General features: G+C 34.8%; 1 protein-coding gene across 4 annotated transcripts in view; it reads left to right on the forward strand.

The window, feature by feature from the left end:
* The window catches only part of LOC118182841 (alpha-tocopherol transfer protein-like), a 120119-nt gene that overhangs the window by 25166 nt on the left and 76834 nt on the right, over window positions 1–18119 (forward strand). For 2 of the 4 annotated variants that reach the window (XM_085811142.1, XM_085811135.1), the window contains exon 3: window positions 16639–16694. In XM_085811142.1, coding sequence (XP_085667268.1) covers window positions 16656–16694 — 39 coding nt within the window. In that variant the 5' untranslated portion in view covers window positions 16639–16655. Of the gene's footprint in view, window positions 1–16299; window positions 16482–16638; window positions 16695–18119 lie in introns of those variants that run through there. The other 2 variants (XM_085811148.1, XM_085811129.1) reach the window with 2 other exon arrangements.

Below are 18119 nucleotides of genomic sequence, written 5' to 3' on the forward strand. Positions count from 1 at the left end.
TTGCAAGAAACAACTTCAGTTTTATAATACGCTCAAATGGACGGTTCGCAAGATTGACGAAGAATTGTCTTTTTTTGCTTTCTTAATGACTCTTTACAATGCTTCTCTAATGTATTTTACCTTGACTATTGCCATTCATCTTGAAACTTACACCCTTCTGTCAATTCGTCTTTCAATATTAATTCTGTTTGCAACTAGCTTTTCGTCATTCTTGATCATGACCATTTCAGCATCTTTGGTTTATGAAGCTTCTGTGAAGGCTACTGAAGCTGCTGAGAAGTTTCCTGAGGATAGGAAACGTCTGAAAGTCTGTCAGTGCAGATTTTCGACAAACTTAAGAAATGAAATTGCACTCACAGCTTGGAAAATAGTACCCATTAAGAGAAGCTTCATCTTGGGGACTATTGAAACAATTATTACTTACGTTGTTCTTTTAGATAAAATAAGAAATGAAGCTTTGTAAGTGAGTTTAAATAGATTATTGCATTTATGTTTCTTTTTAACTCGAGTTAAGCTTATTCTTCAATATAAATATTTTTTTAAAAAAGTAACACATATAGCATATGCATTGTGTGGGATAAATTAATCTTTTCAAACTTCTTATAACGCTTAAATGATAGAATAGTCATTATACAAAATATTATTTATGGCATTATATTATGTATCAGTATTTCATATTTAGCGTTTATTGCATATTAAAACATATATGAACTTTAAGGAACGTGTATACTGTACTCTTGTTGAGTAATATTTTGTCACAAGTAAGAGTGTATATGTATATGTTTATATGTATGTATATTTTCCTCGTCCTGTACCCGTGGAGTTATTTCGTCTTTTGACTGAGCACAATTTTTTGAATTTTGAATGCCCATCATTTTAAAATTCCACTTAAGGACTCTTCAGTTTGTACTCTTTGGAACTCTGGAAAGTTCATGGATAAAAAGCATATTGACGAATTCTCAGCACTATTATCTTTTAATTCTATTGTTCTTAAGTACTGGGATGCAAGATCAAGACTAATGGCTTAGTGGCCAAATCTCTGGCATTTGCATAAATAAATATGTACAGTTTGATTTCTAAAATTAATTTGATTCATAAATTAATTTAAATTTAAAATTCTTCCTACTATGGCGTTAGATAATGATAACAATGATAATAATAATACAATAACTTTCTTAAAATTCTATCAAAGGGAATTAAAAAAGTATTTCAGTGTTAATGAACTTAAAATAGATGTCATTGTCACAATGAAGTCACTAATTTGAAGAAGTCTGAAGACTGGTAGAAGTCACGTTTTAGATTTTTTTTTCCATCGGATTTGGTATATATGTTATATGGACTACGGGGAAAAGATTTCTGCAATAAAAAATTGTTCAAGTTTTGACCACCAGGTGGTAATTTTCAAAAATCCCTTATGAAAATTAGTCAAACCTATAAAGAGACTTGCAGCCAGAATCAGAAAATCATTTCTGCATGCCTTTGTCATCGTTAACATACACTTACAAAAGAAATATCGAACTTTACTGGTAAAACTGTTTTATCAGACCACATGCAAAATAGAGCAACTCCCCATATTGGGCGCCAAGTCAAAGAACTGCTTCGTGCTAACTTTGGCAAGAATCGTGTAATATCCAGAACTTTTCCGGATGCCTGGCCTCCTCGTTCACTGGATTTAAATCCCTGTGATTTCTGGTTGTGGGGATTCCTAAAAGACCGTGTTTTTATGGAGGAGGTATTATGACTTTACCTGAGTTGAAAGGCAGCATTACACGCCATCTTGCTGAAATCCCTGAAGAGTTACTTCGCGCCACCACTGAACACGCTATAATACGCTTTCAACACGTAATTGATGTCAATGGAGCACACATTAAGCACATTCTATAAGTGAATAAATTTTAATGATTGTGACAGATTTTTTGGCCTTCGTTAGGCGCCACAATTCCCCTGGTGGTCAAAATTTGAACTATTTTTTTGATTGCAAAAACCGTTTCCGCATAGTCCATATAACATATATACCAAATTTCATCAAAATTCAATATATAGAGCGGATTCTAAAGTGGTCTGAATAGGGTCACTTTAATTATAACCCCGTGTACATTATTCAAAGGTCATTCTGAATACTTCATTAATATTACAAGAGACAAGAAATATCAGCACTGATACAGTAAAAAAAGACTCACACGTCTCTCATTTTTATCTCTAAACATACAAGTGAAAGGAAGACTCTCGTATCTCTCATTTTAATTCACAAGTTAAAAATAAATAGGAATCGAATATAAATTTTCTTGACTCCGAATTCTGGAAGCCTCTCGAGTATTTTGAATAACAGATCTCTCGAAATTTTGAAATAAAAATAAGAAAAAATATGGAGTAAACTTTTATTTAAAATTTAAAAATATTAATTAAAGTAAAATTTGACATCTACATTTAATGATAAACAAAGTTAAGAATACAGTTTTTTTTCAAATATTTATGAAGAAGCTACGAAAAAACTTAGTAAATGAAGAATATAATTAAAATCCTTGAATTTTATTATTCATTTCCTCAATTCAATTTGGTAAAAGGAAAGATATATTTGACCCCAGCGTTGATCTCCTTTGTGTCACATAAATCATTACCTATAGAAACTGTGAATTTCCTCCTAGTGATGAACGATACGATAAGTTCATTCAATTCTCTATCAATGTTGAAATTAAATAATTTGTAAATAAATCCCTCATGCCAAACGCGGTCAAAAGCTTTTGCCACGTCCAGCATGAGGATAGCAACATTATTACGATGATGTAGAGCATCTACGCAAAATTCTACGAACCTGACAAGTTGCTTCGTCGTGGAAAGTTTATTGCGAAACCCGAATTGTGAAAGTTTACTGCGAAACCCGAATTGCTCCGGTGACAGTACGCCTAAGAATGGCTTGAGCGTATCCAAAATAACTCGCTCGTAAATTTTCCCCAGACCCTAGAGTAAACTAATGGGCCTGTACCCTCAGGTCTGGTAGCGTCCTTTCCAGGCTTTGGGAGTAATATAATCTTTGCGTGTTTCCACGCACTAGGGAAATAGCTGATATTCATACAAGCGTTCAATATACTTGTGAATTTCGTGATTACGTTAAATGGTAGTTTCTTAATAGCCATATTAGAGATTGTGTCATGGCCAGGGGCCTTGCGTACTTTTAGCTTCTTAATCAACTCTTTAATTTCCAACGGCGTGACGTATTTAATTTGCTTTCTTGCCGTGGGGGCATTTAGCCAGTCTCTAACATTATAGCAGATATCGTAGACAAAATCAAGTTCTTTGGGCGTCCGATTAGGAGTGAATTGCTGCTCTAAGTATTATGCCAGAACAGCGGACTTTTCAACATTAGTAATAGCTATTTTTTCATTCGTGAAAACCGATCTTGAGCAGGTGGGTTTATTCTTTAACTTCTTAATAAACGCCCAAAGGGAACCATCCATAGGGTTCAAACTTAAAATTTTCTCCTCCCAGGAATAGCTTCTAAATTGATCGATCTTATTTTTAATAATTTTGTTGAATCTGTTGAGCTTCCTTTCCACTTGGGGTGACCATGTGAGATGCCACCATTTCTGCAGACCATTTCTTTCCTTAATTATATCTGTAATGCTACTAAGAAAGAGACTGTTGCTGACTTATTTTTGGAATCGAGCGAAAGCTTTTAACCAGGTTTGGCATGCTGGCCTCCTTGTCAGAATGATAAATTATCAAATTGCCCCGGACCTTATTACCACAATATCCAGCTACCTGGACAGTAGAACCTTTCAGGTCAATATTAAAGATACTTTATCCAGCAAGAAAATAATTCAGGATGGTTTTCAGCAAGGAAGTTTACTTTCGCCAATATTATTTTGTCTTTACATCAAAGATATGCCAAATATCCCAGATGCTACTTTTGCCTGCTATGTGGATGACACAGCGATCATGTGCCCATCAGGGTTATCAGCCCCATCAGAGCAAGAGATAAGCTTCAAAAAGCCGTTAATATCCTCACCAAGTGATTTTTCGCATGGAAGATCAAAACCAATGCAACTAAGTCCCAAGTCATATTTTTTAGATGCAACCTCAAAGAAGTGAACAACATAACACTAGGTGGCGCCACAGTACTCACAGTTAAAAATATGAAGTACTTGGGTGTGATTCTTGACGATAAACGTACTTTCAGGCCAAATATTATGTATATTCGTGGAAAAGCTCATAAAGCTTTTAAGTCTATTTAGGCCTTAATAAGGAGACATTCAAATTACAACTAAGTACTAACAGAATCCTCAAAATTCAAGCTATAAGACCGATTTTACTGTACGCAGCACAAGCATGGGCCCCTACAGCGAGATCAAATCGCCAGATTTTGCAAAGATTGCGAAATAAATTTCTTAGAACTATTACAAACTCACTGTGGTTTGTAAGAAACACTGTAATACATCGTGGAATGAAAATCGAACCATTAGATAGCGAGATGTTAATTGCCTCACATAATTTCTACACCAAATGCGATAATCACGAAAATGAAGCTGTGCATAGCATAGGAGACTTTACATTCATTCAACGCTGCGAAAGACCAAGAACGATACACCATAACGAGTTATGGTGATCAATGTACATAGTGTATATAATGTTTTTTCTACTTTTCATTATTTACTCTTTATTACCTTTACTTAATTGTGCTGGCAAAGCGATATGGTCTTTGCGCCCCCCGGGGCAGCACTTTGATGCGTATTATGTGTTAAAAATTTAAACGACTGGTCAGTCCAACTATGCTCCGCTCACTTCTGTTGTATGCCTCAACTACTACGCCCACGATATTCTGTTGCCTTCAAGACACGGAGGAAGGAGGACGCTGCAACCGTAGCACATACGAGGAGAAAGTTATGCCAAAGTTTTTATGCTACAAATGTGCAAATTTGCTTTTACGATGTGAATGTTATGCTTCAGATATATTAAATCGCTATTTTACCCAAGTTATGCCACTGTTACATTATGCCACAATGGATGTGATTGAGCACAGTGGTCCGGCGATTTCTAAATGGACTGTAACTCTCAATTAAACTAATTAACAAACTAATATGTAATATCTTTATTTTACTAATTTGTGAAAGACACTCAGGCTTCCAAGATCACTCTCTGCTTCGCCATTGAAGTCAACTCTAAAGTAATTCATATTCTTTTTGTAAACAGTAACGATGGCAGCGCCATCTGGCTTCAGAGGGACTTAACACTCCCCCGGATTGAAATTACAAAATTTCAAGAAATTATACAAACATTCTTAAGACAAAGTTAATATACTTATAAACAACATAATATACTATTACTATAACTACAGCTATGACAATACTATAGCAATACAATACATATGCAAAAATATCATTTCAGTTTTCTATCGGAAAAACGGCGATCTTTGTCATCGCTCTTTTTTATTCTCCTGATTTTGTTTTGATTTTAACCGTTCTTACTTTATTGTCAGATCCATGATAGACTTTAATAACCCGACCTAATATCCATTTGCAAATTGGCAGATAATCCTCCTTGACGAGTACCATTGTACCAACAGAAATATTATCCTTCTCTATCATTCACTTGCTTCTCTGCTGCAGAGTTCCTAAATAGTCATTTGACGATTTCTTCCAAATAATCTGAGCTACTTTCGTTGTTCTCTGCCACCGGCTTAACCGATTTTCATTTACGTCTATTATCATTGGCTCCGGAATCATCTGTATTGATCTCCTTATTAAGAAATGACCTGGGGTCAAAATATCATAACAATCAAAATCATTGGAAATAGGTGTAAGAGGTCTCAAATTTAGTATTTTTTCTACCTGCACAATTATAGTTTCAAAATCCTCATATGTAAAACGCAAATTTCCTATTGTTCTATTTAAATGATACTTTACGGATTTTACACCGGCTTCCCATAGCCCTCCGAAATGAGGGGACTTGTGAGGTATAAAGTTCCAGTCTATTCTTTCGCACGTGAAATATGAGGCCAAAGTTTTATCAGGAAAATTAATTACATTGTAAAATTTCTTCAACAGAGAATTTGCTCCTACAAAATTAGGGGCATTATCAGTGAATATTTTCGCACATTTGCCACGTCTGGTCATGAAACGTTTAAGAGTGGCAATTAAAGCACTAGAAGTTAAATCTGACAAAGGCTCAAGATGAATAGCTCGTGTCACAAAACATATACATACACAAATGTAAATTTTATTTAGCACGCCCTTTCTCTGATGCTTGTAAGTCACATAAAGGGACCGCATAGATCCAAACCTGCAACACTAAATGGGGGTGATCTATTAACTCTCTCGTATGGTAAATTGCCCATAATCTGTGAAGACAAAATCGGTTTGCATTTAAAGCATGTAACACAAAGATGTACTGTTTTTCGCGCCAAGTCTCTACCACCTAATGGCCAAACTTTTAAGCGTACTGCATTCAATAATCCTTGGGGGCCAACATGTAATAATCTTCTGTGCACACTAGAAAAATAAATCTTACTTAGCTTAGAATTTTTTGGTAGGATTGCAGGATATTTCTGAGAAAATGGTAAAGAAGCTTTTTCAAGACGGCCACCAACACGAATTATTCCTTTACGATCAACAAAGGGATGTAAATTTTTTAAGTTACCTGTTATGTCCTTTTTACAAAATAGAACCCTCTGCTCATTTTTAATGAGCGTTTCCTCAGCTATTCTTACCTCATCTAGTTGAAGAGGGCCTACCTTTCTTGATCCACCTTTCCTGCAATTACAAATAAACCTAAAAATATAAGAAAGAACATTAATAATTTTCTCATAATTGCTACTAATATTCAAGAGTTCGTCTAAAACGTTAGAGTTCATGTCAATCAACATAGTTCTCTCAGAAATGTCATTATTGTCACTAGAACTTTTGCTTTCTTGCACAAAGGATATTTTTTCACTTGGTGTTAGGTTCTCAACCTCTGGAACTATTGGTTGTAAGCACTTGTAGGGAAGATGCGGCTCTGTAAAAAATTCTGCACAAGTCCACCACTTAGAATTGTTCACTAGAGAAGAGGCACTAACTCCACGTGTTAGAAGATCGGCTGGATTGTCCTTGGTTGAACAATAAAACCACGAATATGGATTAGTCAACTTCTGAATCTCGTCAACGCGATTTTGAACGAGACTTCCATCTTCTGCTTGATCCTTTAATCCAATACAGTGTAACTTTAGAATCACTCCAGAAAAAGATATTAGACGAACCTTTACGATCTAAAACTTTTTTAACTTCCGTTCCCAATATTGCAGCAATCAGTGCACCCAGCAATTCAAGTCGAGGCAAGGAAACCTTTATGACAGGTGAAACTCTGCTCTTGGAAGCCAGCAAATTCACAGAATTTTTTCTTGATTCTGTACCTTTACGTAAACGGCTGCACCATAAAACTTTTGACTTGCGTCAGAAAAAACATGGATCTCTATATTTTCATCACATGAATCCAAAAAAAATCTTGGAACACTAATATTACTAAGTTCTGAAAGCTCGCTACACCACTGAGACCACTCGTCGTTCAAATCAGAAGGAAGCTCTTCATCCCATGGTAATTTACGTAACCATAGCTTTTGTATAAAAGTTTTATTCTAACAGTGAATGGTGTGATGAGTCCAAGAGGATCATATATTTTTCCAGCTGTTTGGAGGATGAAGCGTTTGGTACTTTTCTTTCTCCTCGAAATTTCCGTCAAACTAGAAGTCTCTATACTCAAACTATCTTCCTGAATGTTCCATTGAATTCCTAATACCTTCAGTATCTTTTCATTTGAGCTTAGCGGATGAATGTCGAAATTTTCTTCTTCCCATTTTTTAGCTAAATGGTAATCATTCGTCACCCATTTGCGTAGATTCATCCCAGCTCCACGCATAATTTCCTTTGCTTCTCTTGAAGTTTTTAAGGCTTCTGATACCTCATCTGCTCCTGTAACAAGATCATCAACATACATACATGTATCAAGAATTTAAAAGGTATCGGGATACACATTTCTGTACTTTTGGATATGAAGCTTTATAGTTGCCGCTAACAAAAAAGGACTGGGATTAACACCAAAGAGCACACGCTTAAATCTATACACCTCTAGCTGATCCTCGGTATTCTGCAAAGGTGTATCAATATTCTTAACAAATAAAAATCTAACTGCATCTCGATCTTTCTCAGCTAACACGATCTGTAAAAATGCCTTTTCGACATCTCCTAAGATTGCAACTCTATTAAGTCTAAAATATATCAGCAAGTGAAATATATTTTGATTCAGATTAATACCTGGCCACAAACAATCATTTAGGGACAAATTACCTATTTCATGTGAGCTCGCATCAAATATAATACGCATTTTTGTCGTAATGCTTTCTTCTCTATAAGCTGCCTGATGCGGCATATAAAAAAATGGCTTGTTTACTGGTTTCGTAGAATCTAATACTCTTTCTATTATCCCTTGATTTAGGTACTCTTCTAAAGTTTCTCTATAATTTAAGTATAATTCATTATCATGCTGCATTTTCCTCATCAGGATCTTTATTCTTTTTTCTGCGACACCAAAATTGTCGCCTAGATGTTCCCAACTTTTCTTCCAAGACAGGTTAACAATATACCGACCATCTTTGAAACTAACAGTTTTGTTGAATATCTCTAATGCTTTATCTTCATCGTAAGAATTGGGATCATCTCTAATACCAATTGATTCCAAATCAAAAAACTTCTTCAACTGTGCTTCGACATTGTCATAACCCACAATGCATTGTTTCTCATGTGGTAAATCTTCAATGCTACCGCTTACCAAATACCCAAATGCTGAATTTTGTAACACTAAATTTGTATTTGGTACATAAATTTGCCCGGATCTTATCAAATCGAAAAATATTTCAGGTCCTAAAAGTAACTGAATTTTACCCGGTTTGTGAAAGTCTGGATCAGCTAACGTAACTCCTTGTGGAATCTCAATATTACAGACATCAATTTGTCTAGAAGGCATCAAATGAGTAATTTTCGGAATTACGAAAAAATCTAGTTTACGACTGTATGTGTTTCCTCTATTTAAAATAACCGCACTTGTTTTTGATTTCACCGTTGTTGAAATCTCAGATAAACATCCTATTGATACGTTTACAATTTCTCTTGCAAATGAAGCTTCTCAGCTAATTCCTATGAACAAAGATGAATCATACTTCCACTGTCAAGCAAAGTTCTGGCTGGAAATATTTCTCCTTCATTTCCCTTAATATAAACAATCGCTGTCGGGGTAAAATCCTAGTATACGGTGCAGCCTTGGCGCGATTTTGAAAATTATCGCCAACACCAAAAATGATCCAAAGAACGTCTATATACGAACTGGCATCTATATAGACGAACTGGCGTCTGACTTTTGATCCGACAGAGACGCGATTTCGCAACTGTCTCTATTTGGGGAAATCGAAACTTTTTCTCGCTCATAACACAGTAACGAATTGTGCTTTTTTCTGCATAGCCTACAAGAGTGATTTGAACGGCAATTTATCACTCCATGATTTCCAAAACAGCAGAAACATAAGTTGTGCTTTTTAACATACTCGACTCTATCCTCTAAGCTGAATTTTTGAAATTTAGGGCATTTAAATAATTTATGTTCCACATCACACAGTTTACAAATTAAAGCACGTTTCTCAGTCTCACATGAAACCATTGAAAAAAGCTTTGGTCGACTTACTGAAACTTTTGATTTAGACATTACTGGAATTCTAGAAGCGTTTAATGTCCTCGCGTGATCCTTTAGAAATTCTAATATCTCTCTAATGTTCGGTATTTTTTCTTTCTTTAAATTCCTTTCCCACCATAACTTAGTATTCTGATCAAGTTTCTGGCTAAGAATAAAGGCAAATATAGCGGATGAAACCCCCTTCTAACCTTTGTTCTAAACATTCTAACGATCTTACAACATCATTTGCAACATCAATTAAATTTAGAATCGCAGAAGCTGACTCGTTTTGAATAACGGGAATACTCATAAATCTTTTAAGATGAGCATACACTTGTTCTCTAGGATTCGAGTATCTTTCTTCAAGGAGAGACCACACTAACTTATAATTATTATCCGTTATAGCTATCGTTTGGGTAATTCAGCATCTCCTTTCAGTGCTGATTTCAAATACTGCAATTTTACAGCATCTGATAAATTTGGGTTTTGATCAATACTCGCTTTAAAAATGTCCTTAAATGAAAGCCAAGAATGCATTTCTCCTGAACGAAATCTTAGGTAAACGCACAACAGTATTTTCAGAAATTACTGTCTTTTCTACTTTATTTTCTTTAACAACGTTCGACAATCTATTATTTATTTCAAATTCTATATCAATAATACTACTATTGATTTCATCTTGCTCACTGAAGATTTTTTCGATATTTTCTTCACTACTTAAATTGATAATAGAATCAAAAATATTATCAAATTCATTTTGCAAATTGTTAAATTTAGTTTTTAACAATTCTTAATCACTAACACTTAAATCTGGCTCACAAAGTTTCTTTTGCAACTTCGATAAGATAGTTTTTTGAGTTCTCTTTTTAGTGAGAACATCTTTCAGTTTCGTAGCCATTTTCGCTACACTTATCAATAACAAATTATCACACAAACTTAATTCAGAATTTACTAAACAGTTAACAATGAATAGAGTTTCAAGGGTTTTTTACTTACCCCTTTTTTTCAGCAACTGGCTATAATCCACAAACACAAGTTCCATTGAAACAAAATGGCAAACTCACTGTTTTACACTATTTACTTAGCTGATATCCCTTCGGCTCTACTGGACCACTCAAATGGTCCGGCGATTTCTAAATGGACTGTAACTCTCAATTAAACTAATTAACAAACTAATATGTAATATCTTTATTTTACTAATTTGTGAAAGACACTCAGGCTTCCACAATCACTCTCTGCTTCGCCACTGAAGTCAACTCTAAACTAATTCACATTATTTTTGTAAACAGTAACGATGGCAGCGCCATCCTTCTTCAGAGGGACTTAACACACAGGTTTGTACCAAAATTTGGATTTATTTTTTAACTTTTAGGATACCCACTTAGGACAGATATAGATAGGTAAAGACGCCAAGGTCGCATACCTATTAAATAAGCGAAGACCTATGACCTATAAGGAGTCTTTTTTGCATACTGTTCTCTTGAGATGTTTCGAGAAGCGTTATCAATGGCCTTGTTATTACAGTTAGTGAAGGAACCAATAGCAGAGTCAATATCTTTTCTGGTCTTCAGGCTCCCAAAAATAGGTGGGTTGAACTATAACGATTCTTCAAAGATATCCCAATTTGTAACTTTAATTATCTCATCCCAATGAGCCTTTGATGTGCCAAGCGTGACAATAACTGGGATATGATCAGAGTTTAACTCGTACATAACCTCCCTAGTCATAGGAATTGCAGTGTTGGTTAATAAAATATCTAATATATCGGCCCTTTGTAGATTGTTCGGCCTATACGTGTATTCGGCCGGGACATTTAGTGCAACAGGGTGCTTTAGTAAATATTCATGTAAAATCTTCCCGTTCTTACTGTGCCAATGCCAATGATTATAAGTTACGGAGTGCGTATAGTTCAAAACCATGTACCTCCACATCAGAAAAATATCTAAGTAGTGAGCAGAAGTAAGCAAATTGCCTAATTTGTTATCATGATGCACACTTGCTCGAGAACGTGTAGGGATAGGAAAAATCAAATTTTGATTTTTTTTTGGAAGTTTTATGATTTTTTTGTATTTCTTAATTTTATGTTTTTTATGTTTTTATTTTTTTTTTATAACACACAAATACGACACTAAAGCAAAAAGCGGAAAGGAAAGATTTTACAGATTAATAGGCTCATTGGCATATGGCACTAATCATCAGGGCTAAAGGGCTAGTTCATCAGCTTCTCGCGGCTGAAACCGAAAGAAGAGACTGATGACGTAGTTGGGTTCGCTTGCTCAGTTCTGCTGTTCAGTTTCTTAAGCAGTTGCACAAGAGTCAAAACGCTTTGAAGAATAGTTTAATAACCAATATGAGCCGAGATTTTAGCTCATGAAATTTCAATATACACATGCATCTATTTATGAACTAGTAATGTATTTACGTCATACTAAATTAAACTCTAATATGCGTAAAACGTAAGTAAAACATGCATAAACATAACTAATTTTTTAATTAACCCATATGCGTAAACATAACTAATTTTTAGGTCGAGTATACCCTAAATATAGTAACTCTTTTTCGTAATCATATTTTTAAATATATGTAAATAGTAACCCACCGATAACACGTAAATTTCTACATTTACGAAGAATTCTTTTTGCGTTAAAATATCAGTTAGTCTCAAATGAGAATACATGCTAAAGACTTTACACATCTATCTGATTAAAAATTACTTAATGCTAATAATAGATTTCATAACACATTAAAACGAAACAAATTTCACTTCTTTCATTTTTGATTATCAATTAACGTTGATAATGAGAAGTAGAATTTTGTAAGCTTTTGCAATGACTATTATGAAAGCATAATTATGGAACATCAGCATTATTATTTAACGTCAATTACTCAAAAAATAATTTAAATATTTTTAAGTAGTATTTATATATTTTGTAATAATAGCATATATTCTTACATTTTAAAAGTATATGCTCTGATACTAATTTATGTTTATGCAGAATTTCATGGTTTATTTTATATAGTAAAATTTAGCAGTTTAAATTAGTATATAATAATATATAATATTTTATATAGTAGTCCAAATAATTAGCTGAAACGTGCATAAATTAGGTGACAAATTAAATGAATAATAAACCAAGTAATGATTCAAATTATTATTTTTGATAGGAATAATATGAATCAACTTACATGATTTTGTTTTCCTATATAGTTTAGTTCGATAATCCTCTGTTAGTTTTCATCCATTTATTTGCTTTCTGGTCAGCTTTTCTTGCCGATACACGGGTTGCATTCCTATTCAAGTGCCGAACCCTTATAAATGTTCGTAAACGGCAAAATAAACGAATTGCACTCTTATTCATGGAGGGAAAACGTTTCTCAAGTTCAGAAATAAGATTCTGAATTACACCTCTACCTTTTTCAGAAAGAACTGCCATGAAAAGAACGGAAAACTTTTTCTATTTTCATCATCATCGGGGCCTACCAGCGGCCGAGCGGTAAAGACGCTGAACACTGGTAGTTCGGTCTGAGGTTCGAATCCCGCGAACGAGCTGGCTGCATGGGCGTTTTCGTGGTTTTCCCCATGTGTAACGTGTATACGAGCCAGTTTCCCTTAGAAAGTCCTCCACGAAAGGCATCCCTCCCTTTAGGCAGATAGATGCAATATAACCTGCCACATAAGTGAGCGATTCTTGTTCATGTGCAGATATATCTCTCGTTGAATCATAAATTTCGGTTTCCCAAGGAAGTGACGTACATTCATCATAGATATCTTCGTAATTAATTAAATAATCTTCGTATAAGGAAGACTCAAACATTTGTGTTTTTTTCATTTGAAGAAAAAGCTATTTCTAACAGCTCTTTTGTCAAATATGCTTCAACTTTCTTCACATCTTCACAGTCAATTTAGACAATTTGTTTTCCAATAGCAACCTTTTCAGGCGAATTATTACGTCTGGTGGAGACGGATGGTCATTAAAACGCCCTAGACACCGTATCTGGCTAAACAAGCTTTCTAATACATCTTGAGTCAGTCTTAAAATATCTTAAAATATATTTCACATTTATAGATTTTACGTCATCAAATAAACCAAAAAGCGAATTTATCGATATGATAATACTTTTCTGGAAATTGTCTTCTTTCCACATACTCTGAGATCAAAAATGATTTGCTTGATCGCATTTACTTTTTCTTTTTGTACTTCATAATAGCTTTCTAGGCAGAAAACAGCTTTTAAAGGCTTATTGCTAGGGGTAATGGTACACTACAATTCATAATGTCAAAAACTACCATCAACTACTGAAAAAAAAATTACTTGTTGCAGCATTACCAGTCATAATTGCTTTAGCCGTTGTGGAGGAAAATAATGCTTTTGCTGGTGCTACTTTCTGTCTCTCGTTTCCTTTTACAGATAAAAATTGAGGTTTCAGTTTATAGCACAGTTTAATTTCTCCGATATTTTTATTAGTACTTCATATATAACGTCTTTATTTATAATTGTACCATTTCCGAGAATAAAACCTTTATCAAGAAAATGGTTTCTCAAAAGCTTTATGCAATGCGGCATATCAGCGAAAACCCATATTTTGGTACTGAACTTGGGAATGTAAAAGAAAGATTTAACTGTTGAAATTTGTAATTCTTTCCAAAGGGTCTGACTACCTCCCATGTCAGATACACTTGCTTTGACTCGAAGCCCAGACGATACAAGTGCAAACAAAATGGAAGACAGAAGATTTTCCTTCATTTGACGATCAAAATCAAAATAAATGGGCTGTTTCCATTGCAAAATGAGTCCTCGAACCAATACAAATTGAGTCTTTTTAAAAGGACCTAATATCTGATTTAATTTTGAATCATAACAGAATCTTGAATCTATATGAATTTCATCGAAACTTAATACGCATAATCTTTCTTCGTCAGTTGCATTTTGGCAAATTTTTTTATTAATAACAGTACATAATTTAAAATGCCAGGAATGCAATTGAACCTTGAGCACCATCTTTTCAGTGTACTTGCACTTGAAAGCGGAATACCCATTTTTTCTTTCTAGAAGTCATATGACTTTAAGGATAATGACCTGATTGCTATGCTTTTTGAAATGTCGTCTGGAGACCATTTAATTCGCTCATTTTTTCATTAATGCATTTATTTTTGAGTTTCGGTAAATATGTTTTGAACATATGTTTTCATTTTTCTTAGTTTTTCATTTTATTGATTCACTTTTTTAATTTCTTTCCTCAGTTTCTGAACTTTTTCTAATATTAGTTTTCTGTTCCTTTTAAATCTTTTTCTTTGCTGAAAGATAGCTTTTAAATGCTGCTTTCTCTCAGTCTGTAAAATAGTTTTGTGATTAAATTATTCACATTTTTCTGGAGGATGGAACAGTTGCAACATTGCTGAGTAATATTATTTTCAGTGAGCTTCTCATAGCTATTATTGTTATAGTTTTGAAATTCCAGACATGCCTTTTTAGGACTTAAATTCTTTCTTTCAAATGCACTTTGTAAATTTTTTCTTTTTTGTTGCCTTTGCTGCCTTGGTGTATTCTGATAAATAACCAAGTCAAGAATACAAACAGTTGGAATAGCAGTTGACTTCAGTAACTTTTTTGTCAGCAATCCCAGCTATTGTTCATATCATCCTCATAATCAGATTCAGTGAAGTGATTGCTGCATGTTCGAGCACTCTTTGTGTTGACAATATTCACTCTTCGACAACTATGCAACCATTCTTTCGTTAACCGAATATTTTTGTACGAAAATCTATGAAATACCACGTTAGTTTCTTTCGTATTATGATATATATTACTACAGGTAGCAACGGCACACGATACTATTTTTTCAATGATTTCTCATTACAAGAACTTTCTAAATACAAAATCCCTTTAAAAGTATCATCAGTTATAAAATAATAATAATAATAATAATAATAATAATAATAAGTAAAATAAAATAAAAAAATAAAAAACCACCTCTTTCTCTGAAACTAACAGGGCTAAAGAAAGAGAATCTAAGAACTAAAGATTCAATCTTTCGCACTTGATGCTCTGGTCAGTCGACGACGGGACGAACCCAGTGACGTCACATAACATCGGGTATGCTCCCCAAGAGGGTTCGTGTCGGCATCGTTATTCTCAAACGGATGACCCAGCCCTTCTCTTTCTTTAGCCCTGACTAATCATAGTGAAGTAAAGATTAAATTTTCGCAACGGAATATCCAGGGCAGCGGGCACAATGTGATTAAATAGTGAACAGACTGATAAGAATGCAAAGGTGGCCACTTTTCAGTAGTACTGGAGTAGGAGAATAGTAGAGCAATTACATGGCTAAGTACGTTCTTCTTGGGCCGGGCGCTGGAACTGAGAACAGAGTGGAACCGTGGAACATGGATGTTATGATCGGCATTAGCCTTTCGTGCTTTAAGCGGTTATCATGAGAATTATGGCTAAGACGTTGGTGTAATATTGGCTATAAGCGTAGACCGCTTCGCTAAAGCGAAATCGAAAAATGCATGGGAGCATTCCATTTGCTGTAGAAATAAAAATTTTAGCCTCAAGTCGATTGGGAAAAACGAGAGAAGCTGTCGTTCGAGCTGGGAGGAGCAGGTCGCGTGAGCTACGAGGAGAAGTTGTTCTTATCGCAGGATGAATCGCTAGCAATGGTATTGTGTGCGATTGAGGTGAAAGATAGTATAATTGAATTGCGTAAATAAGAAAACCTTTCAGGTGTATTGAAGTTTGGAAATTAGAGAATTTAATAAATGAAATCATTATTTGCATTCGGTTGGCTGGGTAAGTCACAAGGGGAGTCGCCCTCCCGTGAATTGACCTCGGTGATAAGCATCTTCATTTTGGATATACGCAGTATTTACAGGGATGAGAAAAGGCATTACAAATCACTGAGTTAAATTTCGTGGATAATGTCCTAATAATGATAATCTTTTTACAGGTGAGATGAGATGAAGAATGATGAGAAAAGCACTTGTTGATGACATACTCGATACGGTAAGTTGAAAATCAATTGAATCTTGAGTAATATAGGATCTTGATTAAATAAAGTTGATATGCTCTATATATTGAATATTTTACATGATGAATGATGATGGAACATATTTTCTTAAAGGAATTGATTAATATATACATAAATGTACATATATTTGTTGTATGACTATGCCAACTGTCACTGTTCAAAAGTCACTAAATGTGACAACACAAAGTTCATACGAAAATATTTGATATACAATCACCATTTAGGATTATGAAAAATGGAGCATGGTCTTTTGGCTGCATTTTCTAGAGTTGGATCGTAGTTAATGAGATCTTTTATGTGAGGATATTGCGAATTTTTGATATTTTTGGAAAAGTTGTGGGCAGTCATTAGAATTTGATTATGTACAGTTAGGATCTTTAGTTCATCATTTATTTGGCTGTTCCTGATGTACTATGGTGCATTTAGTAATTCTCTGAGGGTTTTATTTTGGAACATATCTAATTTTTTCCTGTAGGCCTTCAAAACTGTGGCCCAGGTTGGTACTGTATATAATAGAACTGGTCGAATGAGAGTAAGGTAGATTCTTCTTTTGAGTCTTAAGTCAAGATTAGATTTTCTTCCTATGAGTGGTCTTAAGGCTATTTTTGCAGCTGTTGCGTTCTTAAGGGAATTGATAACTTGTTCTTTGAAAAGTAGTAGTGCATCTTCTTCTGTGGGTGAATTCTGATTGGTCGGGGGTGGCTGGGGTCTTGAGGCAGATTGTGCTGAGTTGGTCTGGGTGGTTAAAGATGGCGTGGTGGCCGGTAATAGCGGGAAGTTGATATCATTATTAACGGGCGGTAAATCTCTGTTTTTCCCTGGGTTTTTTGCGAAGTGATGCGTTTTTTAATATTATCAGGATACATATCGCATCCTCTATAGGATGAAACGTGGGGTCCGCCACAAAGGCAACATTTTCCTGGTATGTTTGGGTCCTTTTTACATATGAAGGTGCTATGGTTTGACCGCATTTGAGACAACGGGTCTTGTGATGACAATGATTTTTGGAGTGTCCATAACGTTGACAGTTATGACACTGTTTGGGGCTGGCTGATGGTCGAAAAGGTGCTATTGTTAATCCTAAATCGAGTATATGGGTTATTTTGTAAATTTTCTTTCCTTCGACTGTTCTGGGCGTTTCAACATGAAATAGGGGTAATTTTACTATTTCGTCATCCCTTTTACGGGTGATCTGTCTTATTGATGAGATGGGGATGCCTTGATTTTTAAGATCTTCGATTTCGGCGATTTTGATATGTACTGATAACTTTTTGATGACCACACGGATAGGTTTTTCCTTGGGAAGAGGAAATGTGTGGAACGGTATGGACTTTTCTTTTAAGTAAGCTGTGATGGCGCGGTATTCATCTGAATTCGAGGGTTTAATAGAAACATCTCCC

Source organism: Stegodyphus dumicola, chromosome 1 (assembly GCF_044657685.1).
Source record: "Stegodyphus dumicola isolate Sdum_Otavi_A_Nest chromosome 1, ASM4465768v1".
Taxonomy (NCBI): domain Eukaryota; kingdom Metazoa; phylum Arthropoda; class Arachnida; order Araneae; family Eresidae; genus Stegodyphus; species Stegodyphus dumicola.